Genomic DNA, 18493 nt, shown 5'->3' on the forward strand with positions numbered 1-18493 from the left:
GAGGGGGGAACTTTAAAATGTTGTTTTGTTTTGGGGGATATGGGCTTTAACGCTCTCGGACCCTTGAGGGTTTTCGCGTCACGCAGCGTACAAGAGGTAATGCAATCCCAATATGATTTACTGTTTGAGTTATATAATATTATAAATAACCGATAGTATTTATATTTCTTACGCTTAAATATTTATGTATACAACTAAACAATATGTCTTTCTCTGTATTAACATCACGGGGATTATTAAAAAACTATTAGTGGCAAAATTCAAATTTGAAAAGATCAATGACTGTAATGTTGCTAATAGTGAATATTTTGGATCCATACTGTAAGGAAAGTCTTCAATTATGATTTTTTACAATATTTTACAAGTTTTTAGATTTTTACCGTGCAAACTACTGCAGCGCCCTTTATGTGCCTCTTTATGAATTATTTCATTCGCTTGTTGTTCTAATAATTTATTTCAATAGTCAGAATGCAAATTGGATACATTACTTGTTGTCAGGTAGGGCCAGCTATAATGTTTGTTCAACCTAGCAAAAACTAATGTATGCAATTTGCATTCTATTGAGATGCAAAAAAAAAATCATGTATAGTAGCTGACTGTAATAGCTTGTCGCGAGGTCAATGTATATAAAGTTGAATCATTTTGAAATGGCTTATTGGAAGAAAACGTATTTAATAATGAGTTCTCTGCAGAAACGAGTAGGTACACCATCAAACTGATGTGATACTTTCTATTTACAATTGACTCAAACAATATATTCCCAGATGTGCCTTAATTAGCCAAATTTGGAAATAATTTCTTTAAATTAAAAAAAATATATTATTCGTATCAAGTACGAAGAATTCTGGGAAATAAACAACCTGTAATATTAGTCAGAAACTGTTTGATTATGATTTTGGCCGTTGGAATAAGTCGTATGAAAAAAACTCAAAATAAGTTGAACAAATGCAACCCTTTCTTTTCAAATTCCTCCATGTTTGCTGTTTTGTTTTCACTAATTTGTCTAAAACTTTTATCGTCCTCATTTTTTTGATTAATTTTGTTTTCCCCACTTTTCAAACATCTATATTTTGTCTGAATAGACACATCAGGGAAAACCTGTTTGCTTTCTTATTAATACATGTATTGTTTCTCAAATCTGAATGCATCGCCAATATGTGGGCTTTTCTAGAAGGAAAATCCATATTACAAACAAACAAACAAAAGTACGCCAAACACTTTTGTTCCAAATTCATTTATTTCTCCTGACCTTTTACATAAGTTCACAATGAATTCTTGACGCGTGTCACACACGACATAACACAATAATAAAAACCGATACACAAAAAATCAATATAAAATTTCATGCAATTGCACTCGAGAGTACCTTTTATAATCCCAGCAAAACAAAGTATTTCTATTATGTCAATCTGTTAGAACCAATGTTAATAATGATTTGGGGTTCATGCAGTGCATTCGTTCCATATGACTCTGCAAGTATGGATTTTAACCAGCTTTTATTTTGTTCAGCCTCATGACCATATCTTGATTACTTCGAAGGCATATTACCCGAGAAGATACTTGAAACAAAAGATAATGAGCTCATTTTTGTTATATAATAACAAATGCCGGCGATATAACAAAACAAAGATTGCAAAGTTTACAGAATTAGTGTAAGGCAGTTATATGTTTTAAAAACAACACGGCTAGATATTAGGGTCATCAAAATGCAAACAGCTGGGACAATCTATAAGATTCTGTGAAAGGGATATTTGTTTTTAGTAAAGTAATATACTGAATTGTTGGACATTTTTTGAAAATATCATCCGAGACTCTTAAATGAGATGGTCTAAAATAGACCTTGAGATTTATAACAGTTTCGGTGAGGTTTAAATAAATTACCCATTTCCCATTTTCAAGATCTGGGCGTCGGTGGAAACTCGTTTGTAGTCTTTGAATATGTTTCTTCATTCTGGGGGTTTACAAGCGGATGAATTTCATAATTTACGAATTGTGCTAATGACGTAAGGCAAGTGTTCGTAGAAGTATCATGATTGATACAAGTGAAGAACATCTGGTAAACAGAGGTTTTAAATGTCATAAATTGTTAATATATGCTTTATCCTGTTTACTCAGCTTTGAGACACATTTATTCCAAGGCATATTATGGGGCTATTAACAAAATACAACATCAAACAAACAATTTGCTCACAATAATCGACCCTATCAATAACATTCATTTGATTAAGATGAACTGATGTGAGAAGTAAAAGGTGAAAAGTCATGACTCGTGATAAACAGTGGCAGAATCGTTTGATATTGTGTTCTCAGTATAACAATAAAAGTTGCCCCCAGTTTAATATAGAACAAGAAAAAATACAGAAACAGCAGTAGCAAAGTACCTTCTATCGTTTTAAAGATATAAAAATGGCATCTTTGATAGTTGCAGGCACAGTAGCTTGTAGTAAAAACATCAACATAATGGAAAATTATACTCAAGTACCATGCAATCGAACAAATTTTGAGTCGATAGGAAGTTCAGCTGCCAATTACCCTGTTATTAATGACTTTTATGAAGTAGAAAGGAAAAATAGACACTTTTTGCCCAATTGTAATCACTATTTTTTTAGAACACAAACCCAAGTCAATACTAGAATGATATCTTCTTCTTATCAGTGAATATTATGATAAGACGGAAATGGCAGTATCAGGGACGGATTCGTTAAGTAACGTAGATGATATTAGGGAGCTATATAGGGAATGGGTGCATGATCAAATGTTATTAATCAATTTCAACCAAAAGGTGTTTCTTAAAAGCAGGGTATTTTACTGACATCGCTTCCATTGCTTTAATGTATTTCCAATTCTGCCATCTTTCGGTGAAGGCGTATATAGAGAGATTTACGGTTCTTGTACCCAAGCATCATCAGGCGCGCGACATGCAGTGAATGGTGTATTGTGGGACATGGCTGTCGACACACCGGGACATCGTGAGCAGCAGATGGCAGTATAAGTAAATCTGAAGTAGTGTCAGTAGAATACCCTGCCTTTAATGTAAAGAGAATAGATAGTTTGTCAAAAATTGAAAGCAATTGTTCAAGTTTGATTACATTAATTGCATTAGGGTCCACCAACACATGCCATGAGACTTTGAAAAATACTATCTATATCACCCAGCACTGAGTTCCTTTCTTCCTCTGGCATGGTGGTTTGGATTTGTTCATGGCACTGGTCATGTGGCTCTTCACGTTGAATATCGTCATGTTCTGTATACCTTCCACCATTGTTTAAAAGCATTTCATTAGTGGGATAGACCTCCCATGCTACATCTTCAGAGAAACGTCTCTTAGGTTGATGACTTTGATATAGACAAGGTGGTTCGGACGCTCTGTCGGGACCACCTAACCATGGTCTGCGATAGCTCCGACGCTTCTTGGGCAATACCGTTCTACAGTAGTCTTCCTGCCGAATTTCTTGTCGGAGTTTAGTCACCATGTTTGCTATCAAGACTGACCTACGTAACGAGACCTCGGGATCGTCTATACATCGCATCTTATGAAGCGACATGTCCAAAACACGCCGCCTATCACAAGCTCTGATAGCTTCTACATCATCCTCAGACATTCCTACCAGATCAGAAGTCCTACATGAAGGTAGTATATCCGGTATCACATTGTCCATGATATCAGGTGAGGTGGACGTCATCGATCTCGATTTGAAATCGTCACCTTCATAGCACATGGGTAATTCAATCTCACCGCTCACATCGGGAAAGAAATCATCTGGATCACAACGGCAACATTCCTGGATAGGTCCACAGCCGTTACAACATCTTAACACGGCTTCTCCGTGATTCATTTGCAACGTCTCTGACACCATTGTCATTTCCTGAGGGGTTCTACACCCACAATCCTCTGTATCATCTAGCATATCACATAATTTTCGTTTCTTGGCGCCAAGGCAACTGGTCGCTGTCTGCTCATCGCGACCATACTCCACCTCAACGTCCTCATCAAGCAGACTTCGCCCTCCCATCGTCATTGGTTTCCGAGCACCAAAGTGAGCAGCTGAACACGGCTCTGTTGGAGTGTGATGATGATGAGCCGTGGGTGAAAGCCTCGGCGTACAGCTTACCAAGCTAACCGGGCGAACGCAGTTTCCTGCATTAAGAGAGAGAGAGAGAATTTTTGAGAAAAAAAATTGACTTTAGGAGCATGGCTAAATAATGTACAAAATGGCAATTTGGTATGTATATGGCAACAACTAAATAACAATGGGATAATCAACCAGCAGATAGCTATTAAAGAGAGATTGACCTTCCACCATGAAACCATTGATAAAACACTCTCCTTTCTTTTTTTCTTGTAAGTCTTCTTCATCATCATTATCATAATCATTATCATCAACTTCAACCAGCCCAACCAGTAGCAATGTAGTCGATATGTCAGTCAATTTCCATCGCATCATTTTAACATTTCGGAGCAAGTTATTGTTTGATAAAGCACGGTCTACTGCCTCATGTCAGGATAAATTTCAGAATGTTGATAGAGCATAGGAATGTAGTCGATAGGCCATTTTGTAGTGATTTCATCATCGATTTGACAAAAGCATTGTCCTCTCTCTTACCCAAGAAGGCAACAATGAAGACTTTTGTTTAAAGACTATGATATGCTTTGGAAAAAATATTGAAACGTCCTACAATGCTCAATAGCAGGTCGTCATTTATCAGGTACGGTGAAGATGTTCCGTGAGCGATAGCGTTTTCTAGTGATGTACAGTATAGATTGGACAAATACATTCACTTTACACTTGATTTTACAAGAAATTGCAATAAACCATGATCCAACTTGTCATTATTAACACGAAGTCATTATCTACTCACCAGAAATACTTTATGACTGTCATTACGAACATGAAACTGTTTGATATCCATCACATGTAATAATAATAATAACGAGCATTTGATAACATATCTCCGTCGGGATGCACTTATGCTCCTGTGATATCTTGTCTTTTGCTCGTCAAAGATTAAATTATTTAATCTCTCAAAACATCGTCCTGAACACCTGAATGCCTCTACTTTGATTAACCGACCACCATGAAAGCCATATCGATACTGAGAGAAATCATTTCCACCATCTCCTACTAATTAGGGCGAAAGCCTGAACTTAAGTATAGCTTACATGCTATGCACAAAACTCAACAATTATGCATTTGCGCAAGACTTGGAAACGGGACTTACACATACACAAAATACACACTTTTGCTTCACACACTCACACGTACACTGCGTACGTCAGATAACGCATAAGTGGCGCCTGAAAAGCAGGGTCTCTTATCCAATCAGCATGATTTGAGTACGAGTGAAATGAACGGTCACAGAAGATGGGTTTTTCATGCATTAACTCATGCTTTTATTCTCTCTCTCTCTCTCTCTCCCTCTCTCTGTGTCTATTTCTCTATTTTCATTTTCCTTTCTCCTTACCTGGGCTGGTTGCGTGCGTCGTAGATTGGTGGTTGTATCGGAGTGAGAGGCTGGAGACGTCATCACAGCTACCGTCAGATGCTACGAAAGATTCGTCATGGTAACAGCAGAAGGGTTGATGATCGGGGCAAGGCAGATGGGATGCGGATTTCCATGGAAACGTAGAATAACGCTCGACGGGCACGGCAACGGTCATTGCTGGCGGACAGAAGTTGAAGTGAACGAACCCTTATCATCAAGGCCAGAGGAGCTCTTCGATTCAACCGACACACATCTGAAATAAATCAAGAGAACAAATCTTGAAAATCACTACTCATCTTAGTGTCCCTACAGGAAAATTTCAAATTATGTCATGCTTAGAATTCAGTTTAAAAGAAAAGGAAAAGGGGACTGAGCATGCGTTGTTAACCTAAGGGTTGCTTTGACATATATAATTCCCTGGGGTACAAGTAGTTGTTACGTAAATTGTGTATGTCGGTTTAATCCTAACGTATGGAGAAAATCATAGTCAGGTCACTGTGGAATAGAATGCACATTTGAATGTACGTAGAACTTAATTCTGGCTGGAAAGAGGACTGAGATGTGAAGTCGTCTTATTTTTAGAGACCTTGTATTTCGTTAAACTGACGCACTTGCGTATTGATGGGGGGGGGGGGGCAGTTGAGCCCAAAAATAAATGTCAAACGTGGTTTATTTTTAATTCGATACCACTGATTTACAAATGTTGCTGAAATGACATAATTTTCCATTTTTTCTGTCAAGTTTTGCCAATTATGCCAGAGGCAGTACTTCCAGCTGGGGGTGGGGGGGGGGGGCACTGTGCCACCCACTTTTTAAGTTCCCCACAAAAAGATCCTTTTTACATAGGACAAGTGCCCCTTTTCTTTTCTAGAAACTGTCCTTTTTCCTCTCTTTTCTTCTTTGGTGAGTACGTCTTTTCAGGTGCGAGAAATTCCTCTTTTCACGTCTAATATTTTCGTCCTTTTTACTTTGACTCGTGCCCCTTTTTCTTTTTGATAAATGTACTTTTCCCTTCTCAGTAAGAACCCCTTTTACTTTTTCTTAAATGCCACTTTTCACCTCTGATAATTCACATCTGATAAGTGCCCCTTTTATTTTGACACGTGCCCCTTTTCCTTTCTAATAAGTAGCATATTTCCTTCGGATAAGTGCCCCTTCTTCATTTTTATATGAGCCCCTCCCCCTTTTGAAATGCCCCTTTTAACAGCTGATAAATGCCCTTATCAAAATCTGATAGGTGCCCTTCTCCTCCAACAGATTCCGCATTTCCATTCTCACAAGTGCCTCTTTTTATTTCTGTTGAGTGTCCATTTTCAGGTGCAAGAAGTAATATTTTCACCTCTGAAGGCTCTGATAATTGCCCTTTTTACTTCGACACGAGCACCTTTTCTTTTCTAATAACTATCCTTTCCCCTTTTGATAATTGCCTACTAATTCAAGGTGACTTAGTTCCCCTTTTCTTTAAATTTTCCTAGAGCTCGCTCGCATTTATAGATGTTAAAATTATGTTACTTATAAAAGAACTTTCCAGTCTCCCTTCATTAAATTGTGCTCAATACTCATCAGGATTTGTTTTTGGTCTTCTTTATAAGATGTATTTTTTTTGCAATGGGACCTCACAAAATACTTGCTCGCTCTCTTCGCTCGCTCGAAAATTAATATTCAAACCGTCACACCTAACTGCAAAGTATGTTGCTTAATTAAGCAGTATCTTGTACCACGTAAATAAATAAATAAATATTGATATCATCACTGGTAGTTTAATTACAATCATGACGATGTAGGGGTACATATTAATGTCTAAAAATGGGGTAGGTTTGGTTGATGTTTCCCTTTGTAGGTGCTCCTTTTTTCCAGAAAGTGCCCTTTTTTGGTTGGTGCCCCCCTCCCTATTTTAGAAGACGCTCCGCTGCCCCTGCATTATGCTACTTGGTGGTGATAAGGATTTTGTTCTGACCCCCAAAACGTTTTTGCTCATTACTCCACTGCTGACGATTGTCCCTACTTTCAAGAACAGGTAACAATATTTCTCGATTGAAGCGTGGGAAAACACTTATATCATAAAGTAATGAATTGCAATTTCTAAAATGTAATAAATTGATGAGGTAGTCAAACTAGGAAAATACCAATGATATTTACGTCTAAACTGAATTATACAAATTTAAGTATTTAATTAATCAGTTCTGTTGATGGCTCTGTAAGTGAGCATAAACATTTGCAACTGATTCATTTCATTACAAATCATTCGTATCGCTACATACCAAGTTGCACATGACGTAAAGATTTCAAAAGCTATGAATATCCAAGAAAATTTTGGAACTAAAAAAAAAACACTAAACACTGTTAACATTAACATGTTCTTGACCAACCAATATGCGAGCAAAACAGGAAGTTCAACACACAAACATTTTTTCTTCTTCTCATCATTAATTTTTGTCTGTTTTTTTTTCTTCTTTTATTTTAATTATATCGAACAGAATTATGTCACTTTTTTTTCTTTCCAGTCTGTCTCGCAATTCATGAGCTGGCTTAGAAAAGTATATTGAAATGCTAGTGTTAAAGGTAATACAAAGTTTTGGGAAATTTTGAAAATTGGGTGGATAGTGATTCTTTACAATTTCGATATATTTGGATGCCCCTGTGGATGTATTATAAGCACTAGAAAATTTAGCTCCTGAAACACTTCTGCTTTCGAGAAAAAATTGAATATGCTGACATCCAACAAAAATCGAAACATGAGGTGATTATTTTATAATGATGCGTCTTGAATGGCTTTTCATGGTTAAACTGTGATTAGCACCCGATTTTACGAAGTATTTTATAAGACTCTTCATCCTAACGAGGCGCTCATCTGAAATGATGAGCCTTGCTTCTCTATCCACTCAAAAGCTGCTACTAATAATATATAACGTTTATAACTAATTCTAAAACATCCATTGAAATGATGTTTCGTTCATTCGTTCTTCACCAAACAAATACTATGACACGAGCAAAACTGCTAGAATCTGTGGTCTCATTCAGATAAGATTTACAAACATCTTATCCTCAAGCTGATATTGCCCTCTGCGTTTTTCAAAACTCATAAATTAGAAGTCATGAAATAAACAACTTTTCAAATTGGATACAAATCTAACTGTTGCCTATTAGGTCTAGACCTCAGGGGCTGATCTAGGGGGGTTCGGTAGTTTAACTCCTGCCCCCCCCCCCTTGGGCGGCCAAGTGAAATAAACGGAGAAAGTGGGGGGGGGGGGAGAAAAAAAGAAGGGGAAAAAAGAAGAAGAAAAAAGTAAAACAGTAAAACAGCGCGATTTTTGGAAAATCCTGGATCCGCCACTAGGTCAGCCGCCCCCCCCCCCCCTTGGCAAAAAGCTAGATCTGCCCCACTTCTTATCTCGATGTTATTTTTTCATGTCGTCAATTCCTGTTGTATAGTCTCCCTTAAACATGTTAAATAACAGATCTTGTATTCATTTGGGTTGTATTGGAAATCTGCATTCTTTAGCTCTTATAAACATCAATTATCGTTAGGATCGCTGCTTAGCGGCTTACAGATCTTCTACAATGATGTAAAATATAAGATTATACGAGGGAGCTTAACTATCAATCAGGGAGATTTCACATTTCTTAAAGTGAAACTTTGTATTCTAGTGTCTGAATAATATAAAATCCGAAGAGGCATACTTTCGTCCCCGAGGATCATCTCCTGGGCCGACAGTAACTAAAAATAAAGCTCAAAGAAATTATGTTTAGAAAGACAAAGGATGATATAAACGTATCTTCCTAAGGCTTCGCCCACGCCCTCCTGATACAGAAGCCCGTCGCACGTCTATGTGCTATTTTCATCCCCATGTTTTCCCTCTCAAAACTCTGCACACTCGTACATGCCACCTTCAGTATTTTTGGAGCGCTATTTGAAGTCATGCCCTAGTTTATTCACCCCTATCTTGACTCGACACCCAGTCACCTCAGACAGACTCATCTATCCCGTCCGTACGTCCCAGTGTTTACGTGACAAGATATGCCTTGGTGAAATGTGTTGAGCGAGCCATTAGTGGAGCTGAGTGGGATCTGTCAGGTAGACGATGCTTGAGATACCTATCGACACGACTTAGAAGATAGATGTAAATGAGTGTAAATGGATGCCGAGGAGGAGGCACACTGTACAGGAGGATAGAATAACCAGAGTATATAGACATTCCCCAACACTGACGTGAGGCGCTAATTTGGCAAAATTCACAGCACTATGTAGAAAACACAGAGTAACACAATTTCAAATGGCATGAATCGCTTATTAATTAATATTAATGACAATAATACCATGTGAATTTATAATTGCTGGAGGACAGACAAATATTTGATGAAATTTTTTTGAAAATTTTGCTTTGGTGAAACACGGCAGTTTTGCCAAATAAAATGCGGGCTGTGCGCCTAATTCAAATCCCATGTTTCATGCAGAGTGTATAACATCTTGAAGGCCGGGGCACACCTTACGACTTGCCTGCGGTTAAATTTTAACGAAATAAGGAAATGAAGAGTTATATTTAAGTATATTTAAAACGTAAATGTTTCATAACCGAGGTGCCAAATTATCGGAGAAAAGGACCACTGACAATAGCTGGGCTACGGAATCGTGACGTCATATAAGTTGCACGCCTGTCCGCTGACTGTTTGGCCTTTACGACAACTGGAAGGCTTTCAAACATCTTAATGCCCCACTGTCCTACTTGTAGCTACTTGCTCCCTCTATATAGAAAGCTTCCCCAATCGGTGCCTGTTGATCCCCCATGATCCTCTTTTTCTTATGTTAGTTGAGAGTTGAGTTAATGAGATAGCCACCTGTCAGTGACCTCGCTGTAAGGTCTAATCCCTTCTGGCCCAGTAGTACTGACGGTCTTTAAAACACCAAGCAATATCAATACATGGATGTGCCGGGGTATAGTGGTTCATTCACTTGACTCTCAATCCAAGGGTTGAGGTTTCGAATCCCAGCCCGGCACTAATGTCCTTCGACACTATAAACGTCCTTCTCCAACAAGATGTATAATTGGGTAACTGACAATTGCTGGGGGTAATACTAATAGCAGCTAGGGCCCGCACGAAAAGCAGTATTAATTCTGCATGCTTCATTGTAAATGACAAGTTTGAAAGGTTTGATTGATTGATAGGTAATACAAAATTATACTTGGTAAAAGTATTAACTCTCATAATTCACGAGGGTATGTTTTAATATTTATAAACCTAAGTCGGGATCAATTCACTTTTATATCGGTAAATTTTGAATTTTGAAGTACACTTACTTTGCATTCATTTTTATTCATGATCTTGATGATATACCTGTACGTTTATAACATAGAACTATTTATATATGATATAGGCTAAAAAATAATTGTGGTTCGGTTCGAAAGAGCATTTTATCGTACTTCGGAAGGTTTTTTTTTAGTGGTAATACAAATTTCAATTTACAAATTTTTAAAAATACACACGCGATTAAATAAGTATATTTTTAGAATAAATTAACACCGAGACATCTCCTTGCCAGAAATGTTTAAGTGCGTCATTTTATATTTTCCACCACGTTAGTGCCATCTGGTATTCAACAAATTCTGTTTAAGTTCACCAATGAGCTTAATATTTTCATCTTAGGATGTCACAAATCTAAGAGATCATCCAGGCGGGCAGTCAAGATGACTAAATCATCAAACAGAATCGATCATGTTGGAGAAGTGATAATTTACATATTCCCCCTAGCCTACTTGGCCTATACAATCACATCTCCCACCCATTAGTATTCGTTCTGTTCAACTCATTGTATGCATACACTCTTCCCTTTACAAGTAGAATGCGTCCACAGACCCTTTGAATAATTCTCTGTCGTCTGGACCCAGTTTGTATATATCATACTGAGGTGTAATACTCCGAATGTTAACACCCGCTCAAGACTTCTTTAAAGGGCAATCCAACTTCATTTGTAATAATTTCATCTGTAGGAAAGCAGACAAATAAGAGAAACAGATTGACGAAAGTTTGACATAAATCGGAACATTAAGAATTACAATTTTATGACATGATGTTTGAAATATGAGATCAGTAAATCTATGCGAACATTATATTGGCAATTAGGTCACTGGATTGTTACGTGAGTAGTTTGTTATCGAGGTTGGATTTCCCTTTAAGGTATAAATAATTACGTAAGCCACCATGACACTGTACTCTAAATATATTTATGTAAAATAGCCGAACAACAGGCTCAATTAAAAAAATACGTCAACATTACAATATTGAAACAATTGTTACCTGAAATTTCCGCTAAGATATCAGCCAACGTATAAATAATGAAAAGAAAAATATTTAAAGTACAAGATAGGGAAGCATACACCATTCTAAGTAATGATAGGAGTCTGTGTTTAGAGACTAGGCAGTCTATGTCCATTTTGTATTCAGCCTATTGGCATGGTTTAGCTAACTAGGTATTGTATGCATACAACATGTCCCCTTTCAGTCGTGCACTCATCACCATCCTTCTCCGGAAATTAATATGGAGTCTCTGAGTCCGTCCCTGGGGAGTACACTTTTTCTCTCATCCTCATAACGTGTGTCATAATGTAGCGGAGATGGGAGCTGAACCTCACGTCAAAGGAGGGTCATCCCCACCCGTCCATCCACTCACGGGCGCGATCCATCCGTGCCCCCTCCCCTTTTAAAACCCATTAGACACAACCAAAATTGTGCCCCCTTTTTCTAATAGATCCCTTATCCGCCCTTGCATTCACCCCTATGATCAAGTTACATTTTATATTAATAACGTATTCCAAAGCGCTCGAAATCGTATCGAGAGAAAAATTTGTTTTAGATTTTCTGCTCTCGTGTAAATCGAATTAACAAGTGCCAGTTGCCTCTTCAGTGAATTTCAGAGGCTTTGAAATAAAATAAAGGTCAAAATTGTGCCAAATTGTTATTTTTCTTCTCCTTCTTCTTCAGTTGCATCATCTATTTGGATTGAACCCCCCCCCCCCCCAAACAAAACAAAAGATTAATAAGTAACAAATAGGGTGAGATTTTGAAAAAAATCTACATCACTGCAGGAAAACACCTCAGTTAATAGGCCTACTAATCATAAACAATAATAACATACTATGCACATTGTAATTTTTTTCTTAATGCAATTCATCATGGGTTTACTCCTATTAAAGTTTAGAATTAATATACTATATGTATTCACTATAATCTATGCAAGCAATACAACTAAAACAACAATGTCTAAATGCATCTCAACAATCAAGACGTATGAATGCTGAAGAACACAACATATTGCAGATTGTAAAGTTCGCAATGTATAGCGCCATCCATTGGTCTTATTTGCAAAAAGGTGAAGAAGATAACCACTTTATACCGCTAATATGATGTACCAAAATGAATTCATAGCTAATGTGCAAATGAATTACAAAGCTAGTCCCAAATGTCTGATTGCTCCCACACACACACCCTCTCACTACTACACCCTCAGTCCGCCCCGACTATAAACTACATGCAAAGAGTAACCGATATTACAATATAAGAGAGCAGACACAAATCAAACAAATTGTTCAGTGAGGCGCAGAGTCAGTTGCATATATATCAGCCTCGCAGCTAATGTATACTATACCATACAGCATTGTTGAACAAATTGAGGGGCTTTTGATTGACTCCATTGATTTTATTCCAGCTCTCCTTTTCCTTTGAAGTGAAGACACAATATTGCATAGCACTCAGAAAATGAGCATGCACCCCCCCCCCTCTCTCTCTCTGTCGCTCTTTCTCTTCCTCCCCTCATTCTATCTCTCCCCTTTTCTTATTGACTGTGAACTGTATGAATGACTGTCTGATATGTACTCAATTAATGGGACACATTTAACAGAATATTGTTCGTTTCATGCACTTTATTACGAAATGTGGAGATATAACTCATTTAACATAGGCCTTTATGTCATATTGTGGTGATTCGCTGCGGGCTTGACTGAAATTTGTAAATGTGCCACATTAATATCTTTGTTGTAATTTCGAAATCAAAATCAAAATCACATGTTTGATAATTTGTTGTCCTCAGTATTTTAATAAAAACAACTGAGAACACTAAATAAAACATTAGGAACTACATGTAAATCGCACACTCATAAATGAGAACTAAACGAGAAATTCAATGTAGGAATGTTTTTACGAACCTCTTTAAAAAGAAAGGGCTTGAATATTTATTGTCTACCCAATGCAAATATTAAAATAAATTAGGTGACAAAGGCCAAAACGAAAACAGGTATCTTTTCTTTTCGTATTTTCTTGCTTATACTGTAATCAAGTCAAATAATGTTATCTACATCAACAGATAGGAACACACACCTCGTATACGTTGAAATGTACAAATGGCTCAGTATTAGTGAAACGTTGAAATTCAAAAGCTTTTATCTTAATAATCTTCCCTCTTTTTCCTGACGCATTTGTTAGAGCATTTCTTTTATTTTCTTTATTTCTTTCCCAATCAAGTAGATGTATATTTTTCGCCCGCGAAGCATTGTCCGTGATCAGGTTACATCAGTTTCGAGTCGCCAGCTCTCTCGCGGCGCCACTATTAGCCTTGCTTCTAGACGCAATATCATTAAATAATCTTGACTAAGCGTTCCAACTGTAAATAGTAATTCCTCCTCATTTATATGTTTGATACAGGAATGACTTTATAAAATATTATTCTCATCCAATTTAGGAAAGATATTTAAATGTTGCGCAAAATCTGTTCCAAAAATAAGAGTGTGCAGTTTTGTAAAAACAAATAATACGCCACGGTGTCTGTAAACAAAGCTATGGTATTCATAGCAAACGTTAATACATGACCCCTATGCCTTCTACTCATTAAAATAAATCTTGAAATCCTTTCTATCTTCACGTAGGCACATCGAATTTCACATTTTAATACATGAAAGGCGAGGGCTTCGAACTCTAAATTCGTAAACTTAAAATGGTTGATTCCAAAACTATTATATTCATATTTTTTCATAGACGGAATGTAAATACGGACCTGTGGAACCTCTCTTATTACGTAATTGAATTCATGTGCAAGGTAATAGCATAGTACGTGGATTAGTATACAGCATCAGGAAGAGTATATTATACACTTTTGTTCTTCGTTCGATATAAGCGCAACATATTCACCCAGAGGGTGCTCAATGCGCTTACAACGAGCTACATAATTATATTATACTTAGATATGGATATTTCATTATGAGACGAAAAATGATTGAGTTTTCATCTACTTACAAAATCACGTTGTTTTATGTTTCAGAATTCATAAAAAAGGGGACAGAATATGGTGTTTTATTTTTTTAGGCTGGACAGAAACTGCACGATTAAAAAAAAATTATCACTGTTGTAGCACTAGACATAATATTCTAGATGAATGTCATCGACTTCATTCTGTGTATCGAGATGTATGCAACATTTAATAATAATAATAATAAAAACGGTGCTTATACAGCGCTTTCAACCGATGTCTCTAAGCGCTATAATAAACTTCTTCCACTATAGAATCACGAAGATCACAAAATACAATTAACAGAACACGAAAGAGCAGAGTGGTCGCTTGAAAGGCGCTCCTCCTCCTCCTCCTCCAATGCATTGTGTACGGGTTGTTTTTATTAAACATTTTGCTTGTAACATTTTTGCTTGTAATTATATGTTTTATTAAATTCGAACAAATGTATACCTGTACACAATTTTGGTGAGCTTACAATATTTTGTATTGTCCATGATGTTAACAGGGACCTCTGTCATATCTATATCCATTTGCAAAATATGATATTCACGACATGTCTGCTGTGTGTAGCACTCTAATTAACTTGATAATGTCTCCTGATATACACCTACATGTTACTATGGCAGCAGTGTTTCCTATTGTCGTATATGCATACAACAGCCTAGCCTCTGATAGCTCTGTTCCAATCCGTGGAATACCATTAGGTCTGTTCACACATGGCAAAGAGCAAGACTTGTAAAATAATATTCATGTTTCCCTAAAATTGTTGTGTCTTATCAACAACAAAAATATCGAGATTCAAAACTTATGGCAGATATATAGATTTGTTTTCTTTCTTCATAAAGCAGCTAGTGGATTCAAAAGTGAATATATTTGCTATTCCTTTTTTTTTTAAAGAATAGTTGATGGCGAGTATATCAATTTCGCCCGGTATTCTTATAACACCATATGTTTTGTTTCTGTGGGTCTACTCTATACATGAGCGTAAATACAAAGTTTTTCGTTACAGCATAATTAGTTCAATTTTATTTATACTTTAGAATGCGAAGAAAAAAGTGATAACAATTGAACGTTATCCTAATATCGGTATTTTGAGCTTTGAAAAAGAAGCAATATACCTCTAATTGCCATGGTGGTTAAGATTAAAAACGTGATTTTAATCAAAGTTTTTTATCACATCAATAAATAAGTTGCATTCAAATCTTTCAATTCATAATGAGTTAATCGAGATTTACTACCGCTGTCAACCGTGCCGCTCCCTTTTCTAGCCGCAACCCTTCATCTTTGAAGTACCTTTGATGAGCTCCTCTCCAGTACCTCTGACTGAAACTGCTGAAACATGCATGTATGTTCACAATTTCACAATTCATTGGAGTTAACATCACATGAAAACGATTATGATATAATAAATCATTTTTAATTTTACAATCCATTTGAATTGACTTCACATAAAAAAGATAACATATCAAATGTTTTATTTATGTTTTATGTTTGTTTTATGTTTTATCAAATGTTTTATCAATGTTTGATTTGATAATGTATTTTCCATTCCTGTTAAAAAGGTTTGTCTATATCCTTGATATAGAAATAAAAGATACAATATTGTATTCTTGAGCATTTTGCGAAATAGATATGGTGCTTTAAAAATTATCATTATTGTTATTATTATTGATAGATATATTGGAACAATGTACGTATAAATATGAAGGGTGAAAAGTGCACCATGATTTAAAACATGCATCACAAATTTGAACTTTCAATGAATTCTATAGCACCGGCCGTAAGGGTGAGATAAAATTGTTATGCGGAAGATTTGGCAAACTACCTTCGGCTGCATGCATTGGCAGTCCTGTATCATTTATGACGATAATTATTGCTGTGAACACTAATCACATTAGACTGTTGAGTTACCTTGAATGTGGCAATCACATGACTAATATATCCAGTTAGGTTGACTAATGGAGTACATTGAGCTACTCTCTACTAAAACCTACTGGCAATTAACCAGTTACGAGGTTACGATACAAGTCAACGAATGTTATTTTATTGTACATTAAACCCCAATCGTGGGTTATCCTGTTCAAGCTGACTTAATTTTGATCGTTATTCTTGTATACTGTGCGTCCCAGAAAAAACGAAACCGAGAATTGTCGATGTAGAGGTGTCGGGGTCGAGTGGATACGTCATGTACTGTATATAACAAGGTCCGCGGTTCGAGTCCCGCCGTGGCACTAGTGTCCTTTGGCAAGACATTGATCTTCATTTGCCACACTCAACCCAGGTACCCTGGCAGGAATTAATTCCTTGAAATGCTAGAGCGCCGTAATGGCCGCCTTGCTAAAGCCAGGGTAATAATCGAGGCAGCGCCAGGAGCGTCACGACGTGACGGACATGTGCGCTATATAAGAAGCCACCATTATTATTATTATATTTATAACTTATGCCTAGGTCACATTTGCTCTACGGCTAGGATACAGCGGCCGTACGCCCCCGAAATCGAGAGATACGTGCGGCGGCCGCAGAGAAACTGCAGTGGCCTCAGGGTCACCCTTGGGCGTATCCCAATCTTTACAGGCCGTAAGGGTCGCCGTGGGATTATAACGCACAGTTCTAACTGTTTTAATTTCTAGGTTCGCCGTAGCGATTAGACACGCCGTAGCCATCCCGCAAAGCGGTTCCACGGTGACCGTACGTCGGGCGTACGGTAGCCTTGCGTTTTTATACTCCAGGGGTGAAGCAGTAGCATCAGTCTGGTCGCACGGTAGCCGCATGGTCCCCCTTCGACCGCCTTGCGGCTACCTTGTGTCTGCCTTAGTATTTGTCAAAACGCTACGGCCGCCGCAGGGACGCCCTATGGCGACCATGCGTCATCACTTTAAAGGCCGTACGGCAGTCGCAGATTTTCTGTCTCAACAAATTCATAGTACGCCATGCAGCTACCCTTACATGTGACCGCTACCGTATGTGGCCGTGGGAATGCTGCGGCGGTCCTATAATTGCTATTGGCCGTAGATATTTAAGACCGCACGGCCGCCGCGGCAAATGTGACCTAGGCATTAATCACAATGATTAATAAATGACACACATTTGTAAAGCTAAGATCCTCCTCTTTAATTTGATGCATCTCATAATGATGCATATTTCACGCATGAGTGATTAAAAACAATTTGGAGAGAGGGTACCAAAAAGTCATTTGGCGGAAGGTTTCTGAATTTCAAACAGAAAATCACATTTCTAGAAAGTTGGGTTTCTGCTCTTTCATGACACCTCAAGCCGGACAAATGAGCAAGGAATAACAGAGTTCTGTTTGTTTAAAGTAATGCTTGCATTTCCATAATTTGATTAAAATGAATTCGTTTTCACTGGCTGCCTACCATAGCAACAAACATAGTTGACTTAACTCCGTTCGCTGACGATCAGCCATGCATCAAGCAGGCACGTAGCCACAAGGGGGCACGGGGGAGGGGGGGGGGGGAGCACTTGCCCCCCCCCAAAAAAAAAATCCAAGATCGGTTGGACTTTTTTAGACCCCTTTTTCTTTTACTCGATCGATTACATGTATGTGCCCCCCCCCCCAAAAAAAAAAAAAACCCATCAAACTCTGGCTACGGGCCTGGCATCAAGTCTTTCGTCTTCTTTGTGCATGGCTGGTCGTCAACGTCAACATTAATTCGTTTTGTATTGTATATTGTTAAGTGTTAAATTGACAAATTCAAACTGTGCCCATACCT

At 37.6% G+C, this 18493-nt stretch overlaps 1 protein-coding gene across 1 annotated transcript in view; it reads right to left on the reverse strand.

Annotated features, from left to right (window-relative positions):
• Positions 1–1199: 1199 nt before the first annotated feature.
• The window catches only part of LOC100888704, a 28204-nt gene continuing 10910 nt past the window's right edge, over positions 1200–18493 (reverse strand). Inside the window, exons 2-3 of the mRNA XM_003724934.3 lie at positions 5465–5738; positions 1200–4139 (exon numbers count right to left, since the gene is read on the reverse strand). Coding sequence (XP_003724982.1) covers positions 3100–4139; positions 5465–5660 — 1236 coding nt within the window. The 5' untranslated portion in view covers positions 5661–5738 and the 3' untranslated portion in view covers positions 1200–3099. The remainder of the gene's footprint in view (positions 4140–5464; positions 5739–18493) is intronic.

Source organism: Strongylocentrotus purpuratus, unplaced genomic scaffold, assembly GCF_000002235.5.
Source record: "Strongylocentrotus purpuratus isolate Spur 01 unplaced genomic scaffold, Spur_5.0 spur5_scaffold_5, whole genome shotgun sequence".
Lineage (NCBI taxonomy): Eukaryota > Metazoa > Echinodermata > Echinoidea > Camarodonta > Strongylocentrotidae > Strongylocentrotus > Strongylocentrotus purpuratus.